The following is a 19,852-nucleotide window of genomic DNA, read 5'->3' as shown; positions in this document are numbered from 1 at the left end:
TTACCCTATGATCCCAGGGCACCAGGATGGTGTACATTGCTTGAGAAATGTACCAATATGATCACAGAGCACACTCCTAGGATTCTGGAGCACAGTCAACCTCCTTTAAGCAAGTGCCATTCTTTGAGTAGACACTTCCTGGTTGGCCACTAGATTTGGACAGAAAGCAAATAAATGTCCGATGCCAAGGGAAACCAGGTGACCATATTAATCCATCTAGAACAGTTTTACCTGATCTATCTAACCACAAAAATAGCATGCCTTCAATCAATTATGTGGTATGTAGGAATAAAACTGGGCTTATTTCAGTTTCAAAGGCACAAAATACCCAAACAAGCTAATTATAATCCTTACCCAGTAGCCTTTCCCTTCATTCACAGTTTTCTCCCTCAACCAGGACAATGTCTTCATGGAGGTATTTCCTATATAATCACTGACAAATTTGAGATACCTGAGCTTGGTCCATTTTTTAAAGTACTAGCCAATAATGAACTGATAAAGCAGTGCAACCCTTTTAGGAATTGTACTAAAGGACATCACAGAAGGACAGTATTCTGATTTGGCAGAATTTCAAGGAGTTCATTTTGCTATCCATTATATCTTTAAAAGGAAAAGCCTAAGGTCAGGTTTATCAATGCTTGGGCATCATTAATTGTTTATTCCAATGGATACAGACTTGAAATAAGAATGCAAGACTGTTGACAAGATTTGAAGAAAGGCAATGTAGGTGGGCCTCCAGGAAGGACACACAAATTTATGTTCCACATGAATTCTTATCAGAATGTCCACAACTGTAAAAAAAAAGTATCTTGTGTACGGAACCACATCTATGTCTTCCCTCCCCCATTTGCTGATTGCTCAATGGGTTGATGAGTGATCAGTGGCACTGACAGAGAGGGGTATAAGCTAGGAGTTATAGAAGCCAAAGGACTTTCCCTTCTAAGGTCAATGTGGACCAATGCTGACACTGTCAGTAACACTGACCAATCCTAAGTCCTTAATTTGCTACCATACTGTAAGGAAGCAAGTTAATTTACCTCATAATAGGCTTTCTCCATTGGGACTCTCTCATTGTTGAAGGAGCAATGCTTTGCCTTCACTGGAATTGATACTTAATATGGATTTGGACTGGTCTTTCCTGTCCTTCCCCCTTGTGAATCACTACATTACAACATAGAATACCTCCAAGGACCTACTTCACACAGAAATAAGCAACAGAAGAGTATGCTAATGTCAACAGGATGCTCTGGTCTCACTGGGTATTTATCATCAATCAAAACTGTGCCTACAGAATTACGAAAGAGACCATTATGTGCTAGAATTCAGCATGTGTTATGGATACTACTAAATTTTGGATGTTATCTTTTAGGTTTGTGATATTTGCTCTGCCCCAGCAATACATGCAGTACAAGCAAAATATTGTATTTTTCCTTAACAACCAAAACACATAGGACTAAGAAATAAGAAGTAGAAATGTAAGTGGACTCTTTCAAGGGATAACTACTTGTAAAAGATTATGTTCCTAGACCTATGACTCAGAATCTGCTAGCCCAATTGGCATAATATGTACTGGAAAGCACACTAAAACTGGAGACTGTTTCTAAATGATCAGAGTAAAAGTAATTTTATTTTTTTTCTTAACAATTTTTTAGGTTTTCCAAATTGCTTAGAGTGACTATTTTTTATATTAAAATATTAATTACTAAAGAAAAAAGCAAATCTAGCTTCAGAAGCAGGTTTTCATTAAAAATAGCACAGAATGAAGGCAAAAATAATGGATGCAGGGACTTGCTAACAAAAAAAGACAGGAGAACTAGTTTTTTGTGTTTGTTTTCTTTGGTTATGATTGCTATAAAGAACATCAGAGCAATTATGAGAACATTTGAAATCTAAATCTCAATTTCCTTATCTGTAAAACAAAAAGGGTAATGATGTATCCTAAAAGGTATGTGAAAGAATGCCATAAAGTGACATATTTAAAGAAAAATTATTACTACTTGGGTGAGTATATTTGCACAGTGCTTTCAAAATCAAAAGAATAAAAATTAGTTACCTTTGGGTTAAAATATCTACAGGATTGTGGTTGGGAGCCACCAAATAGGGCTATTCGGTAATCATGTTTCTTTCTTCTAGGTCTTGTGCCATCTGCAAGTTCTTCTCTATCCTCTGGAGATAGCAGATGGTACCTCATTCCACCTGTAGAAAAATACACAGCAACTATTCAAGAACTTCAGGCACTAAATGCAGTGTTTTGAAAAATAAATGCCCAGACATAATAAAGCATTTATTTCTATAATTTTATTTTTATCACCCCTTATAGCATTCAAAGAAAGAGAGAAAACACGGTAGGAGAAATATATAATGATCTGAATCCTAACCAATTTATTATTCTCAACAATCACCATTGTTCTAAGATTGTACCAGGCTCTTACTTACTACATTCCAGTGAATATCCTGGCTTCATGAGCAATAGCTACCAAAACAATAATTACTGAAATCCACACCTCCTAAAACCCAGTGGTTCTGTAACAACATATTGGAATTACCTAGGAAATCTCTGAAACTCTTTATAACCATGTCCTATCACAGGCCAATTAAAATCTCTGGTGATAGGGCCTAGGCATTCATATTTTAAAGGGCTCCTTGTCTCTTAAAATGTGGTTTAAAGAGCAGCAGTTTTAGCATGTGGAAGTTTGTTAGAAATGCTAGATACTAGGCCCCACTGTAGACCTGCCCAATTAGCATCTGCACACTTAACAAAACCCCAAAATAATTCAGATGTACATAAAACTTTGAGAAGTACTGTTTTTGATGACTCTCAAGTGCAATGAAAATTCAGAACTAACATGCTTTTTTTCTTTCAGTACTTCCTCAGTTTGGTTAAGGGCCACTCATTAAGGTGCCATTAAGGTGTGGGGGTAAAAAAAGGGTTCTCACCAATGTTAGATAATAATATGGGGGAAAAACTATCCCCACCTCATATTTTACTTTAAACTCCAAATCACTACAAACTGGAATATGCAAAAATATCTCAAATATCTCAAAGAAAAATAGTGTGGTTAAAATAAAAATGCCCCAGAATGAGGAACCCTAAAAATGATAAAAACATGGAGCCAAAAAATAATGTTCAGACTTAATACAGAAAATTTTAAGATAAATTACCATGTGATGAAAAGAAATGACAAAATCAAAAGACAATGACAAACTAGGGATATATTTAAATTTTTTATAAAGACAGTTATAAAAACACATCCTAGTAATAAGATTAAGACCAACAACTTGAAATATCTGAATACAGTTCACAGAAAAAGAAATATGGACAAATATTAGACATATGAAAACATGCTCACCTGTTCTATCTAAGAGAAATACAAATTAAAGCCATAGTTTTTCACTTATCAAATTGGTCAAGATAAAACTGTCTGGAACACAGGGCAAAAGGGTGTATGTATCTATCTGGTAAGGCAGAGGGTCACATAGTGAGGTTCACAAAAATCACAAATATACATATCCTTTAACGAAGTAATCCCCCCTGTAGGAGTTATGAACCTAAAATTCATTGATAGGGAAGTGGTTAGAAAATTAGGATATATCCATTAAATGGAATATTATAAGTGACTGTTAAGAATGGAAAATGTTAATATGAACATATGGAATGATCTTTAAGAAATAGTGTTGTGTCAAACAAAACAAGATATAGCTGGGCATGGTGACACACACCTGTAATCCCAGAGACTGAGGAGGGAGGATTGCAAGTTTGAAGTTAGCCTGGCATCTAGCAAGATTCTGTCTCAAAATAAAAAATACAAAAAGGCTGGGGTTGTGACTCAGAAGTAGAGAGCTCACCTAGCATGCATGAGGCACTGGGTTCTATGCTCAGCACCACATAAAAATAAAATGTTGTGTACACCTACAACTAAAAAATGAATGAATGAATGAATAAATAAATAAATTTTTAAAAAAAGATAAAAAGGGATGGGGTATAGGAGGATATAGCTCAGTGGTAGAGCACCCTTGGATTCCATCCACAGTACCATACACACAAACACATACACAAAAATCCCAAGATGTAGGACAGAACACAGAGTGCAATACCATTTGTGTTAAAAAATTGTATTTTAGGCTGGGCGTCGTGGCACATACCTATAATCCCAGCTACTAAGGAGGCTGAGGCAGGAGGATCACAAGTTCAACCTCAGCAACTTAGTAAGACCCTGTCTTAAAATAAAAAATAAAAAGGGCTGGAGATGTGGCCCAGGGATTAAGTGCCTCTAGGTTCAATTTCCAGTATAAAAAAAGCAGGGGGGAGGGCTTAAATATATATACCCATTTTATATATAATTTATACATGTATAAATAAGCAAATGACTATATATTATATATACAGTCCCAAGACTACCTCTGGAAGAATAGTTAGCATAATCCAGCATAAGAGATTGATAAACTAGGAAAAAGGCCTTGAGACTTGCTTTTCACTATGTACCCCTTTTACATCTATCTGTGTTGTTTATGATGTATAATATTATTGATTATTGAATTTTCTATTCAACAGTGCAAAAAATTCTTAACTCATGTAAGCCACTTTTGTACATGAGGCTAGGTAGGGTCTTTAGAAAAGGGATCAAGAAAAAGTCTGTAGAAAAGTTTGTGAGTGAATGAAAATTAATATTTAGCATTCCTTTTCATTTTAGAGTTTGAGTAGAGACATTTTTGCATAAGAAGAGCTAGACACCAAAGCTCTGGCTTTAGGTCTGGGGTCAATACCCTAGGGCAGAGGCTAGCAAACTTTTTCTGTAAAGGGAAGGAAGACAGTAAATACCTTAGGCTTTCTCAGACACATTTGGTTTCTGTGAAATAGTTTTTTTTTTTTTTTTTTTAAATATTTCTTTCACAAATGTAAAAACCACCAAAGCTCAAAGCTGGATTTAGCCTGGGACAGTTCTTGAAATGTTGGTCTGGTGACCTACAGTATCAGCATCACCTGGTAACATGTTAGAAATTCAAATGATTGGACACTAGCCCAGATCTTCTGAATCTAAAACTCTGGGATTTGAGAACATTGCTCCAAGAGGGTTCCATACACGATTATCATCTGAATAGTGTATGAATCTAATATACCCAGCAAGAGAAAGGTAGGGGAGAGTGAGGAGGAAACTGTATCCAGTCAACAGGCTGCTGGATTACAGTAGCTGACCCAGAAGAAGCATGAACTAAGTTCCTTCTCTGATAGGTTTTTAAATTTAAATTTATTTATTTTTTCTGTCTCCAAGCAGAGGTCTGGGAACACTTGGCACCTGACCTTGAGAAGTTCATTACTCCTAAGGCATATTTCTTTGGGAGCTATTCCTTTCAGTATTATTATCATTTGAAAAATTTTAGTAAAAACTTTATACTGGCCCTTTGGGCCTTTAACTATGTACTTTACTTTGTAACTAAATAAATAACTAATAACTTTTTATATATACATTCTTTTGGCTTAGCTTTATTCTACTTTTTAGATTATCTTTTCTGTTTTTCTTCCTCTATGAAAAGGCAACATAAATTAGATGGCAGGAAGATAACTTGTGATCTGAAGAATGGAGGCTGGAGGCTTTCTTTCCCCTACATAGCTCTGCCTAGTCCCCCACACTTGAGGTCTTGGCTGCTTGTACTTAGTTAATAAGTTATGGAATAACTCACTGTTCTTCATTAAGTGGGGAAAAAAGGAAAAGGAAAGCTGCAATAAGCCTGGTAAGCTACAGAAATTTAAACAAAGCTTCTAATTTAAGAGCCTAATCTCCACACTTGAATTTCTCAAATAATGCTACTATCCTGATTCTAAATCAATTCAGAATTCACATAAGAACTAAATGGTAGACTCTGAGCCTGGCTAGTTTCTTTAATAGCTCATGCATGAAGAAATAGTGCAGCCTTCTACCTTGTGAAACTGTAAGGCCAGAAAACACCAGAATTTGCAAATTGAGGACTAATGAAAAAACTGATATTAACATGTATATAATCCAAAAGATGGAACCCTAATCAAAAATCTTTTATGGTGCTGATTTTCTTTTCTCTTTGTATTTAAAGGGACTAGTGGTCACCTGTGCTCTCCTTAACATATCTTGGTCTTCAAGATACACTAGGCTTTGGTTTTAGCAGTTCTGTGAATTCACGTTCCCACCCCCTTCAACCCCTAAATGTAAATATTCACAAGGATGTGCCTTCACTCATACTCTTTTTCTTTTTCCCTTGAAAACCTTACCTGGTTTTTCAAACACTCCTGGTCTTTAAATTTTTTTTTTCATTAACCATAGAACATTTCATTATATGAATATACCACAATATTTTTCCAGATTAGGGTTAGCTTACCTAACTACTGGTCCAAGCTTACCTATTTTCCACATTACTCTAAAGCTGTAGCTATGTGACAAGTCTAATAGAATTTTCCATTAGACTTCCAAATCAAGGGCAAGTGATTTAATAATTCAAAAACTCCAACTTATTACCGATCTTGATATCATCTTAGGAAGAATAAAAGTGCTCATTTTTCTTTCATCAGTTTTCTTAACTTTGTGCCAGAACCAGTCATACCTTAAATGAATCACCCAAATGAGGTAGCAAAAACAAGTGTTCAAAATGGGTTACAACTACCACTTTGAACACCTATTATTTTTGCTACCTCATCTGGGTGTTTTTTTTTTTTTTTCCTTATCACATATAAATTGAAATCTACCTTGCTGCCCCATGTGGTTTCTGGTTTAAAATGAAAGGGAACTCAAGAGCTAACAGTATACTTGGTGTATCATAGTCATTATTTAGAAAACTATATATTTCACATCTGTTGAAATAATCTGATTTTACACTTATAGGAAATTGACAGATTAGATTTATAAAAAAATTTTCTTGTAACAAAATACATATAAATGTTGAAAAGAATAAAATAAATATCTCTTTGAATGCACAGCTAAGATCCCAACAGAGCAGACATAGAGGGCCAAAATTAAGAAAAAAGCTAAACACCAGAATAGTAACCATTAAGAGACTCTTAGAGATGTTCTGAAATCTTTTGGTAATAGTGTAAACTAGAAATTGTTTTTATTGGCTGTATGAGGGAGAAAAGATAAAGTCTTGAACCTGCTCAAGATAAGGAGTTGGAACTGAGATATCTGTTTAAAGCTGAATCGCTTGGACCAGTAGTTATACTTTCAGTGAAAAACAGGCTAAGAAACATCTGTCTGAGGGCAAAGTGAGAAACAGTAATATGCCTGTTTCAATTTCAGGTCCAGGTGGAGGCAGTCTCTCTCCTTTGAGAATTTACAATGACAGTCCTGCTTGTAGGTAGGTTTCAAGTTTGAATTTATCCTACCTGCCAATCTAGGAAACCAATAGGCAAGGAAAATTCAAAGTTTGCTAGGGAACCTGGCAAAAGCAAAACTATTCTCCTTTTAAGGAAAGAGAAGACCTCCAGGGACAAACCAAGTCCCCCAATATTCCTGGAGATTAAGATCAATCAAATGTTAAACACACAATCCCAAATTACAAAACACACAAGGAATTAAACCACCGGGAAGAAGTCAACAGAAAAAAACGGCAGCATTTGATCTTCAGACACTTCAGATACTGGTATTAGCAAACACAAAACATAAAATATATTTAAGGTATTTAAAAAAAATGAAAGAACTGAAAACAAAAGGGAAAAAACACCAAAAAAAGATCAAGTTGATAAATAATAAATAAAAGAAAAAGGACACTATTCACAGTTGCAACAATAAAAATGTCTAAAATAAAAGCAGAACTAAGAAAATTATAAATTCTCCAAAAACATATGACAACTTAAATGAAGTACAAAAATAACTAAAGAAAGGTACTTGAATGAAAGAGAAATTGTGTGTATATGAGTACAGATTTATGCATATTTGTTTTTAAATCAGTGGGATAGATGAATTATTCAATGACTCTGGACCATCTTATCAGACATTTAGAAACAAATTACTTGGCACCAAATAAATATCAGTAGGATGAAGTCTTAAAGGAGAAAAGAAATCCATCAGTGGACAAGAAGAAAATTTAGGTAATTAAAAAAAAATCTTGGAATAGATAAGACTTTTCTAACCACCTCACTATAAAGCCATCATAAAGAAAGACTATTCAGATTTAATATAAAAACAACATGATACTGGACTTGCCATTTCAAGAACTTTTTTTCTTAAAAACCACTCTAAATATCAAGAAAATAAGAAGCAATCAAAACTAACAATACTATGAAAACTATAACTCCAAAACACTATTAATGAAGCCAGCAGATGTATATCATACCTAAATGATTATGCAAGGAGACACAAATGAAAAGCAAGCCAAATTACCCTGCAGAATCTTGGAAACAATCCCAACAGGAGATACCAAGTATGCCAGAAGAGGGGTGGGTGAACATAAAAACAACAGAACTCTAGAATTCTGAATTACACAACAGTCAAATTCCCAGGTCTCCTTCCCCTGCTGTAGTCAGATACTGGCCATACCTGGACAGGTCTTCTGCAGAACACAAGGACTGGTTTTTGGAAATACTGACAGATGATCCAGACTTAGGGAAAAACACAGAGAAGAGTGCAGAACTGAAACCAGGGATTAAGTGAAAAAATATCTTCTTAACCCAGCTCCTAAATGTCTGTACCCAGATTATAACTCCCTAAGAAAATATTGACATTTGGGGGCTACCAATTAAAAATTTACTGGCTACGCTGATTACCCTACAGTTTATCCCAAGAACTGAGAAACACTCTGATATTCACAGCATAATCTATCAGTCTTGTAAAAACTCACTCTTAAATAATTGACAGATCAAGCATTTAAGAAAAGCTTCCAACAAACACAGGAAAATTCAAAGGTAATAGGAAAATACAACATAAGAAAATTCCAAAGGCACTATAATGACTACTTTAGAGTGATAAGATATTGCAGTCATGAAATAAGTAAAAACTCATAGAAATTAAAAATAGCTGAAAAAGGTTTAATAGAAAAATGAAGGCAATCTCTTTTAAGAGAACCAAGAGAAAAAGATGGAAATAGGAGACAAAAAAGAGTCAATGTCTGAAGAAACACAGTGTCATTCATTAATAAAGAATTGAGACATCTTTGGCTGAAAAGAGAATACCCAACATGACTTTAAAAAACAAGGTATACATCAAGGTACATTATTGTAAACTTTTGAAACATCAGAGTTGAGAGAAAAAAAGATACATATATCTACATTTCCACTCCTGCCCCCATACTGGGGATTGAACCCAGGGGCACTTCACCACTGAACTTCACCTCCAGTCCTTTTTATTTTTTGAGACATGGTCTCATTAATTTGCCTAGGGTCCCTTTAAATTACTGAGGTTGGCCTTGAACTTGTGATCCTCCTGTCTCAGCCTCCTGAATTGTTGGGAAACAGGTGTGTGCCACTGAGCATAGCTAAGAAAAAAGATAGTACTTACAAGAGAGGAATAAATAAATAAAAAACAAACAAACAAATAGGAAAAAATGATTGTCTCTCAAAAGTTAAAAGAGTAGAAGCCTGAAGATTATTCTAACTTAAAATTATTTTCAACATAAATTTTATGTCCAGTTTAATTATCATTCAATGTTTTATGGTAAAATACACATGAGACTTGTTAAGTCTCCAAGTATTTACCAATCATGTGTTCTTTATCAGGAAACTTTTTTTTTTTTTGGAGGTGGCCGTACCAGGCATTGAACCCAAGGGTGCTTAATTACTGAGCCACATTCCCAGCCCTTTTTTTCATATTCTATTTAGAAACAGTGTTTTGCTGAGTTGCTTAGGGCCTTGCTAAATTGGTGAGGCTGGCTTTGAACTCGTGATCCTCCTGCCTCAGCCTCCTGAGCTGCTGGGATTACAGGCATGCACTACCTTGCCTGGTTTACCAGGAACCTTTTAGAAGATATGTTATGAAAGGGGTAAACCTGGGATCCAGCAGATAATGGACACAAAGGAGTAAAGGATTTCCCAGGATGGTGACAGGAAGCTCCAGCACAAGGACTGTGCATCAGGCTTAGAGAACAAACATCCCATATTGGAATGGGTAGAAGGCTCTAAAAGGGATATTTCCAAAAACAACAAAAAAGCAACAGATTGTTTAATTGTACAGATAATTTTATTAAGTGGTATTTTAAAAGGGTACTGAGGGCTTGAGACAGCCTACAAGAAAATAAAAACAAATGAAAAATATTCAGTAATAATTGGCTCCAAGGAAAAAAAAAGAAAAGCTATTTAGGAAGAAAAATGTGATGAAAGTATACTGTTTGGCCAAATAAAGAAGGAAACACTAGAAACAAAGTGCATGAAAGCTATTGTATAAAAAGTAAGAAAGCCTAAGTAATTTCTACCTTCCATCATGTAAATCCCTGTAAAATAAGGCTGAGGCTATCTTCTCCAGGGGACATCAAGAACCCTGATGGACTGATTGACTGGCAGGGCAAAGTCTTCAATGTTTCCCCTTGGCTATTGAGTCTGATCCATTCTAATGGGTTAAGCCCATGGGAAACTGGCCACATGATCAGGTTATAAATGGATATTAAGGCAACTTACTTATCACCATCTTAAGGCATTCAGGATTGTCTTGAATAAGTGGTTCAGCTTGTACTGTTTTACTTAAGAAATTCTTTGATATAAGAGGAAACCTGACTTTAGCAAGGATGTCAACCATAAATGGCTGGCGATTAGGTTCATCATATTTCAACCACCTGACTGCAGCATCATAAACCTAAGGGGGAAAAACAGCATAGTGAAGTTTTTAGATGGCAGAATCATTCCAATTATCTATGGTTACATTGAAGGGGGAGAACCTCATAAGAGGACCACCACTTATTCCCAGTATTTATTCAAATATTTGTTTTTATCCCAAAATCGTGCCTATACTTCATAATAGTTTACATACTGCTCTAGTGAATCTTGTCAATGATGTGTTTTCTAGAAGTAACTATTACTATATAATGTAATCACAAGGAAGATGTTTCATGTATAATTTTTTTAAAAACAAAATAAAGTTTCCTTTTTGGAATGAGATACAGCATATTAAAAAAAATCTATTGATTAATGATAGTTCCAATGTATGCTCATATAGTTCCCACAAGGTCTTCCATCTCAGGAGATAAGAAGGTTACCCATGATTTTACTTCAATTTTATATTCCTATATTATGAACTGACAGACTTATCTGCTTTCTAGAAACTTAGATACAAAAGTTCCATACTTTATGACTTATAGAATATTCATATAATTGTTTTTCAAAAATAATGCCATAGCATTATTTTTGAAAAACAATTATTATATAAATATTATATAAATATAATTTATTATATAAATATAATTTGTACTAAACAAGTCCAAATTCATCTGTATTGGATTTATAAATTATTTAAAATGCACTGAAAGCAAATTAATCATTTCATATACACACATATCTATCACACACACACACACATACATACACACACACACATTTGAGCTTGTTAAATTAGTTAATTTTGGGGTGATGTTAATAACCCAAGACCTGATCTTCTATGAGCTAATTAATTTTTAAGTGAATTGGTCTTTTTAAAAAATAGATCTTTTTATTTTAGAATAGTTTTAGATTTACAGAAAAGTTGCCAAGATCATGTAGAGTTCCCACATACTCTGAATGTAGATGTTAAGATGTTATATTAGTATGATACATTTGTCACAACTAATGAACCAATAGTGATAACATTAACTAAGGTTTGTACTTTTTTTGGATTTGTTTAGTTTTTATCAACTGTTCTTTTTCTGTGTCACAATCCCATAAAGGGCCACATTACACTTAGTCATCAAATCACCTTAGGCTTTTCTAGACTGTGACAGTTGTTCAGACTTTTCTTGTTTTTGATGATATTGACAGTCTTGAGTTCTGGTCAGGTATTTTTTTTTTAATTTTTATTTATTTTAATTTGTTATATGACAGAAGAATGCATTTCAATTCATAGAACACATATACAGCACACTTTTTCATGTCTTTGGTTGTACACAAAGTACAGTCACACCATTCGTGTCTTCATATTTGTACTTGAGGGTAATGATGTCCATCTCATTCCACTGGTTGGGTCTTTTCTAATGACCCTGAATTTGAGTTTGTCTGATGTTTTGCTCGCTGGTGTGGTGTTATATTTTACGGGGAGGATGACCAGAGGAGATGTGCCATCCTCATTATGTTAAATGTGCATGTAATCAACATGACTTATCACCAATGATGTTAACCTTGACCAACTATAGGCAGTGTCTGTCAGGTTTCTCTAGTGTAAAGTAATTTTTCTTCCTTTGCATATGTCAGTTAATTTTGATCACAGAACTAAAGTATGTTTTATGTTGTTTGTTTTTTACAGTAATGGGCATTGAATCCAGGGTCGCTTTACCACTGAGCTAGATCCCCGCCCCTTTTCATTATATTTTGAGATGGGGTTTTGCTAAATTGCCCAGACTGGCCTTAAACATGCAATCCTCTTCCCTCAGTCTCCTGAGTTGCTGGGATTACAGGTCTGAGTTGCACACCCAGCTGTTTATTTGTTTTCTCACTGAGATGGGAGTCTCACTATGTTGCTCCAGACTGGCCTTCTTGGTCACTGGGACTTCAGGCTACTGCACCTGGTATTAAAGAACTGCGTTTTTTTCTTTTTTGCCTAGTCAATCCTCCAGTCTAATCTGTCAACTTGCAAATTGATACTCTAAGCCATGATGAAAATAGGGCAAAAGAATAAGGCTTAGTTAAAAAAAAAAAATGTTTATAGAACAAAAGCAACTCAAAGCATATGATCTTTCAGTATATTACCACCCTATTTACTACTGCTGCTATTTACAAATTACTGCAAATTTAGTCGCTTAAAATAAAGAGAAGGATATGGGGCTAAAAATAAGGATTAAGCCAGCCTGAATATCAAAGTGTTCTCCCACCCACCTCCCAAATGCCTGCAATTAGCTTATACTTCTGATAGTTCATCTCACTATTCTATAGGTCAGAGCGTAAAATGGTTCATACCTGGGGTAAAATCATGCTGACAGGGTTATCTGGAGGTTTTTATAAGATACCATTTCCTTGTCTTTTTTAGAACATAATAGCTGCCAGCATTCCTTGGTGTGTGGCCTCCTCCACCTTCAAAGCTGGCAATGATAAGTCAATTCTTTCTTACACTGCACCCCTCTTTTACTTTTAAGGACCCTTATGATTACATGGGACCCACCTGAATATATCATACACCTCAAAGTCCCCTGAGCCATTTAATGTAACATATTAAGTTTCTGGTGATTCAAATGTGGACATCTTGTTCTATCATGTAGTTTTATCTCTACTAAGTGGCTTCTCAAATAGCTGGCCCCTATAAGCACCCAAGACTTACTTTTCCTATGAAATAGACTTTGGAATACTGTGTTTATTGTAAAAAAAAACAAAAACAAACAAAAAACCCCATATTCTCTCCTAATATGACTCTTTCCTTTATGTATCCAAACATCAGGTATAAGAAATCAATAAAGAAGTTTTTACTAAGAAAAATTTAGTCACCTGATCCTCTGCTCTCACAGTTAGTGTGTCCTGGTTGAGAAGATGTGTTACTCGTTTGACATCAAGTTGAAGAAACTCATCAGTTTTGTAAACTTCAGTAAAATGCTGATGAATAAAGTCATCTGCTGTTGCTTTCAATTCAGGACAGTCCAGACACTCTGCAAGCACACTTATACCTAAACATAGAAAGAAAATATATGACCACAAAATCAAATCATTCTACAAAATACAGCACCCCTTCATGTTCAAAACACTAGAAAAACTAGGGATAACAGGAACATATCTCAACATCCTAAAAGCTATCTATGCTATGCTAAGCCCCAGGCCAACATCATTCTAAATAGAGAAAAATTGAAAGAACTCCCTCTAAAAACTGAACAAGGCAGGGATGCCCTCTTTCACCACTTCTTTTTAACATAGTTCTTGAAACACTGGCCAGAGCAATTAGACAGATGAAAGAAATGAAAGGGATACAGATAGGGGAAAAAAGAACTCAAATTAGCACTGTTTGTAGATGATGACTCTATACCTTGAAGACCCAAACAGTGCCACCAGAAAACTTCTAGAACTAGTAAATGAATTCAGCAAAGTAGCAGGATACAAAATCAACGCCTATAGATCAAAGGCATTTCTGTACATCAGTGATAAATCCTCTGAAAGGGAAATGAGGAAAACTACCCCATTTATAATAGCATCAAAAAAAATAAAATAAAATATTTGGGAATCAATTTAATGAAAGAGGTGAAAGACCTCTACAATGAAAACTACAGAATGCTAAAAAAGAAATTAAAGAAGATCTTAGAAGATGCAAAGATCTACCCTGTTCTTGGATAGGCAGAATTAATATTGTCAAAATGACCATACTACTAAAAGCACTATCAGATTTTATGCAATTCTAATCAAAATCCCAATGACATTCCTCATACAAATAGAAAAAACAGTCATGAAAAATAAGAGATCCAGAACAGCTAAAGCAACCCTTATCAAGAAGAGTGAAGCAGGTTACATCCCTATATCAAACCTTAAACTATACTACAGACCAATAGTAACAAAAACAGCATGGCATTGGCACCAAAATAGACTGTAGACCAATGGTACAGAATAGAGGACACAGAAACTACCCTACATAATTACTGTTAATTTATATTTGACAAAGGTGCCAAAAACGTACATTGGTGAAAATATAGCCTCTTCAACAAATAATGGGAAAATTGGAAATCCATATGCAACAAAATGAAATTAAACCCCTATCTCTCACCATGTACAAAACTCAACTCAAAGTGTATCAAGGACATAGGAATTAAACCAGAGGCACTGCATCTATTAGAAGAAAAAGGAGGCCCTAATCTTCATCATGTGGGATTAGGCCCGAACTTCTTCAATAAGACTCCTATAGCACAAGAATTCATATCAGGAATCAATAAACAGGATGGATTCAAACTAAAAAGCTGCTTCTCAGCAAAAGAAAGAATCAGTGAGGTGAATAGGGCACCTACTAATTGGGAACAAATTCTTACCAGATACACACCAGAGCACCAATCTCTAGAATATATAAAGAACTCAAAAATCTTAACACCAAAAAACCCCCCAAATAACTCAATCAATAAATGGGCCAAGGAACTGAACAGACATTTCTCAGAAGATGATATACAATCAATCAACAAATATATGAAAAAATGTTCAACATCTCTAGCAATTAGAGAAATGCAAATCAAAACTACTCTAAGATTTCATCTCACTCACTCCAGTCAGAATGGCAGCTATTAAGAATACAAACAACAATAAGTGTTGGCAAGAATGTGGGGGAAAAGGCATACTCATACATTACTGGTGGGACTGCAAATCGGCGCAGCCAATATGGAAAGCAGTATAGAGAATCCTTGGAAAACTGGGAACAGAACCACCATTTGACCCAGCTATCCCACTCCTCAGTCTACACCCAAAGGACTTAAAAACAGTATACTACAAGGACACAGTCACATCAATGTTTATAGCAGCACAATTTACAATAGCTAAACTGTGGAACCAACCTAGATGCCCTTCAGTAGATGAATGAATAAAGAAACTGTGGTATATAAGGAATGGAATATTATTCAGCATTAAAAGAGAATAAAATCATGGCATTTGTAGGTAAATGGATGAAGCTGGAGAATATAATGCTACATTAAATTAGTCAATCCCAAAAAACCAAATGCCAAATCATTTCTCTGATTTAAGGATGTTGATCCATAATAAGCTGGGGGTGGGGGGATGGGAGGATTAAATGAACTCTAGATAGGGCAAAGGAGAAAAGGGGAAGGAAGAGAAGGAAGGGGACATCAGGGTAGGAAAGATGGTGGAAAGCAATGGTCATCATTACCTTAAGAACATGTAAGAGGACATGAAGGATGTGACTCTACTTTGTGTACAACCAGAGATATGAAAAATTGTGCTCTATATGTGTAATATGAATTGTAATACATTCTCTTGTCATATATAACCAATCAAAATTTTAAAAAAGAAAAATCAAATTGCATTAAAGATAAAGCATGACTTCAGGAAGATATGACTAAATTTCATAAGTCTGAATCCTCCTTTGTTCCTTTGTCTATGCTTTGTACCAATATTACTGTCTATGTTTGGCTAATTTAATATTTTGTAGGAAAAGCCTCCTTCATTGTTTTTCACACTTTTCTTGGTTATTGTAAAATATTTTCTTACAAATCAGTTTAAAAATAAATTAACATACTCTACTTTAAAAAATCCTGATATAATCAATTAGGATGGTTCAGAACTTGTGAATTACTTTGGGGATGATGGACTTCTGTAACATGGAGAAACTCCACTTAAGAACATGACATATATCAAATTCATTCTGACAAATATATTCATAATGTTTAAATTTTATGATCTCTTATGTAAATACACAATTTTATTCAAATAGGCCTTATATATTTCCTCTTCAGCCTTTCCCTAGCTATCTTAATCTTCATCTAGCAGGGAGTTTCCCTGTTAATTGGATACTTATGTTCCATATCAGGACTCTGCAAAATATTGTCCATGGACCAAATCCAGACACAAGAGCTTGGTTTTTATCCTATGGTCAGCACATAAGAATGGAAAAAAAAAAAAAAAGCAAAATTAAGCATCATTCTTAAGTGGCTATTTAAAAAAATATATAGGAAGAAGGGAAGAAGAGTAGAATGAAGGTGAAAGAGGAGGATGGGAACAACATATGGCTCATAAAACCTAAAATATTTATTATTTATTTTCTGGCCCTTTACAGAAAAAGTTTAACTCCTCCTCTTCTGTATAAAACGACTGGTTATTTTTATTTTTTTGTATGTCCTTTGTTGTGGCAGACCTCCCAATTATGATTTTTCTTTCATATTTCAAGTTCATGTTGTTTTCAGATAATGAGTTTTGATGCTTTCATATTTACACCTTAAAAGTTCTTATCACTGATATCTGCTAACCAACTTGTTGGATCTGGTGGCATTTTCTATTTCCTTTTTAGAAATGGGCTGACTTAATGCCATGGCATGCTGAATGCTCATAATGAAAAGTCTGCTTTATCTATACACTTCTGCTCCCACCAGGGAGATGATATTTCACTAAGAACTATTTTTAGTTTAAGAATTTATTTATTATTATTTTTTGGTTACTGGGGATTGAACTCAAGGGTACTCGACCACTGAGCCACACTGCCAGCCTATTTTGTATTTTAGTTAGAGACAGGGTCTTAGTGAGTTGCTTAGAGCCTTGCTTTTGCTGAGGCTGGCTTTGAACTCCTGATCCTCCTGTCTCAGCCTCCCAAGCTGCTGAGATTACAGGTATGCGCCATGGTGTCTGGCAAGAGTTTATTGTTTTAAACATCAGGAATAGGTACTGAAATCACAAAAGTAGTATCAGCATCTGTTGCTAAGATTTGAGGTATTTATTTCTCTTATAGGTTGTTAGTAAATTAAGAGGTTTCTTCACGCTAAAGAAAAAGTGTCATTTCTAAGTAAATATTATCTAGTCACAAAGCATTATTACTATTATTTTAATTAATAAACTATTTTTAGAGTAGTTTTAGGTGCACAGCAAAACTAGGGAAAGTACAAAGTTCCCTATACTCCCTTGTCCCCTCACACACATAACTTCATAGTCATCCTGCACCAGAGCCAGAAAGGATTTTCTAAAGAACATTCATAGCCAGGAGCTGTGGCATATGAATACTGTATCTATTCATGAGGCTGAGGCAAGAGAATTAACAAACAAACAACAACAAAAACAATGCTTCTTCTTTTTTTTTTTTTTTTAAATATTTATTTTCTAGTTCTCGGCAGACACAACATCTTTGTTTGTATGTGGTGCTGAGGATCGAACCCGGGCCGCACGCATGCCAGGCGAGCACGCTACCGCTTGAGCCACATCCCCAGCCCCCCAAAAAAAACAATGCTTCTAAATGAAACTGAAGTTTTATGTATGTTTGTACATGCACATCTTACATAGGTTTGTTGTTTGATGTTGGCATTATGGTGATCTTATCCTAATAGAGTAAATGAACTGGGACATTTTCTATCCTTTCCATGATTTAGTACACTTTAAATAATATGACCATCATTCCATGGAAGCTTGAAAGAATTAACCCATAAAATCACAAGGCATGGGGCATTAATTGAGAACAGTGTTTTACTTTTTCAACTGTTTGAGGTTATCAGGTTCAGATTTTCTGCTTTTGAAATCAATTTTAGTTACTGACTTTTGCTTTCTTATCTACAGTTCCAATTCTTGATATTGTCCTTTGATATTTTCTTCTTGATCAGAGTTATTAAGGTTATTTAATATTGTTTTAAAAAATTAGTTTTTGTCTTTCTAATCAAGTCCAATCTATAGTTTATTTTCTATATCATTAATTTATATTTTAAAGAATCTTATTTTCATCTCTTTGAGAAGGACGCTTATATTATAAACGATCAAAATTTAATACTTTTTTTTGGAAAACATATTTATTTATTTTAGTTTTAGTTAGACACAATATCTTTATTTTATTTATTTATTTTTATATGATGCCAGGCAAGTGCTCTACCGCTGAGCCACAACCCCAGCCCTGGAAAACATTTTGAAATTATTAATTTTCTTCCAAGAAATACTTCAGTTACATTCCAAGGTCCTGATTTTATTATGTCCTTATCATATGTTTCTATATCGCCTCTACATTAATTTTAAATACCTCCTTTTAAAGTACTTTTCTAAATAATTCTTCAGTTAAATTTTCAAGTGCTGAGAATGGGGTTGAAGAAAACAGATATCCCTTGTGTTTAATTTCTAGTTTTACTGCATTATACTTAGGGAGTGGGAGTTGTATTTCTTCTCTTTGAGGTACTGCAGAATCTATTTCTGGTGATCAATATTTGTAAATACTTCAAGGAAATCCTACAACAATTTGTGTTCTCTGATCCACTGAGTAAAACACTTTGTGCTATTTCACTAGGTTTGTATTATCCTTATATTTTTTCTAACTTATTTTTGTGATTTCTAGGGAATTCTTTGAGTTACCCATTAGTCTTTCCAACAATTTTCCCCTTTAAACCAGCAAAAATCAATTCATTTTGCTTGCAGCTAAGATAATGAGCATATTCCTATTAGAGCTATATACCTCTCTCACTTGGCTTCAGTAGTTCCTCTGATAAATTTTCAGAAACATAGGTGATTATTTACTATTTCTTTATAATTTCCCAAATGAATAATGTCTTAGAACATAATTCTTTCTTTTCCCCCTCTCATTTGCAAACTTTATGCTATTATTATTATTTTTTTTGAACTAGGGATTTAACCTAGGGGCACTTAACCACTGAGCTACCCTTTTTTATATTTTTATTTAGAAACAGAGTCTCCCCGAGTTGCTTAAGACCTCACTAAGTTGCTGAGGCTGTCTTTGAACTCTCAGTCCTCCTGCCAAAGCCTCTCCAATTGCTTGGATTACAGGCGTGTGCCACCACACCTGGCTATTATCTTCTAACTTTAGGGTTAGGAAAAAAAAAATCTATTATTTATTGTAATTGTATGGGGTCAATGATGGTTCTTCTGATCTGGACTACTTGCCTTATCTCCGCTGTCAGCTGGTTTTTTGGCAGAGGCTCAATGGTTTAAACTGATCTCATCCACATATTTGGTAACAGCAGGCTAGTTGGTCTTGTGACTATCAGGTAGAAGAGCTCAACTCTGTTCCAAATAGTTTCTTTTTGTGGCAGAAGAGTTCCCAGCAGAAAAGGGCAAGTTCTAATGTACAAGCATTTTTCAAGACTTTGCTCACATCAAATATGTTAATGCCTCACA

The 19,852-nt window shown here is 34.8% G+C and overlaps 1 protein-coding gene across 2 annotated transcripts in view; it reads right to left on the bottom strand.

Moving 5' to 3' along the window:
* The window catches only part of Klhl7 (kelch like family member 7), a 58,107-nt gene that overhangs the window by 18,898 nt on the left and 19,357 nt on the right, over positions 1–19,852 (bottom strand). Inside the window, exons 5-7 of one of the 2 annotated variants that reach the window (XM_026414818.2) lie at positions 13,550–13,725; positions 10,568–10,742; positions 2,054–2,196 (exon numbers count right to left, since the gene is read on the bottom strand). In XM_026414818.2, the coding sequence (XP_026270603.1) occupies positions 2,054–2,196; positions 10,568–10,742; positions 13,550–13,725 (494 nt within the window). The remainder of the gene's footprint in view (positions 1–2,053; positions 2,197–10,567; positions 10,743–13,549; positions 13,726–19,852) is intronic. The other variant, XM_026414819.2, reaches the window with a different exon arrangement.

Source organism: Urocitellus parryii, chromosome 3 (assembly GCF_045843805.1).
Source record: "Urocitellus parryii isolate mUroPar1 chromosome 3, mUroPar1.hap1, whole genome shotgun sequence".
Taxonomy (NCBI): domain Eukaryota; kingdom Metazoa; phylum Chordata; class Mammalia; order Rodentia; family Sciuridae; genus Urocitellus; species Urocitellus parryii.
The sequence above is the reverse complement of the archived record's forward strand: the minus strand, read 5'-3'. Positions and strand labels throughout refer to the sequence as shown.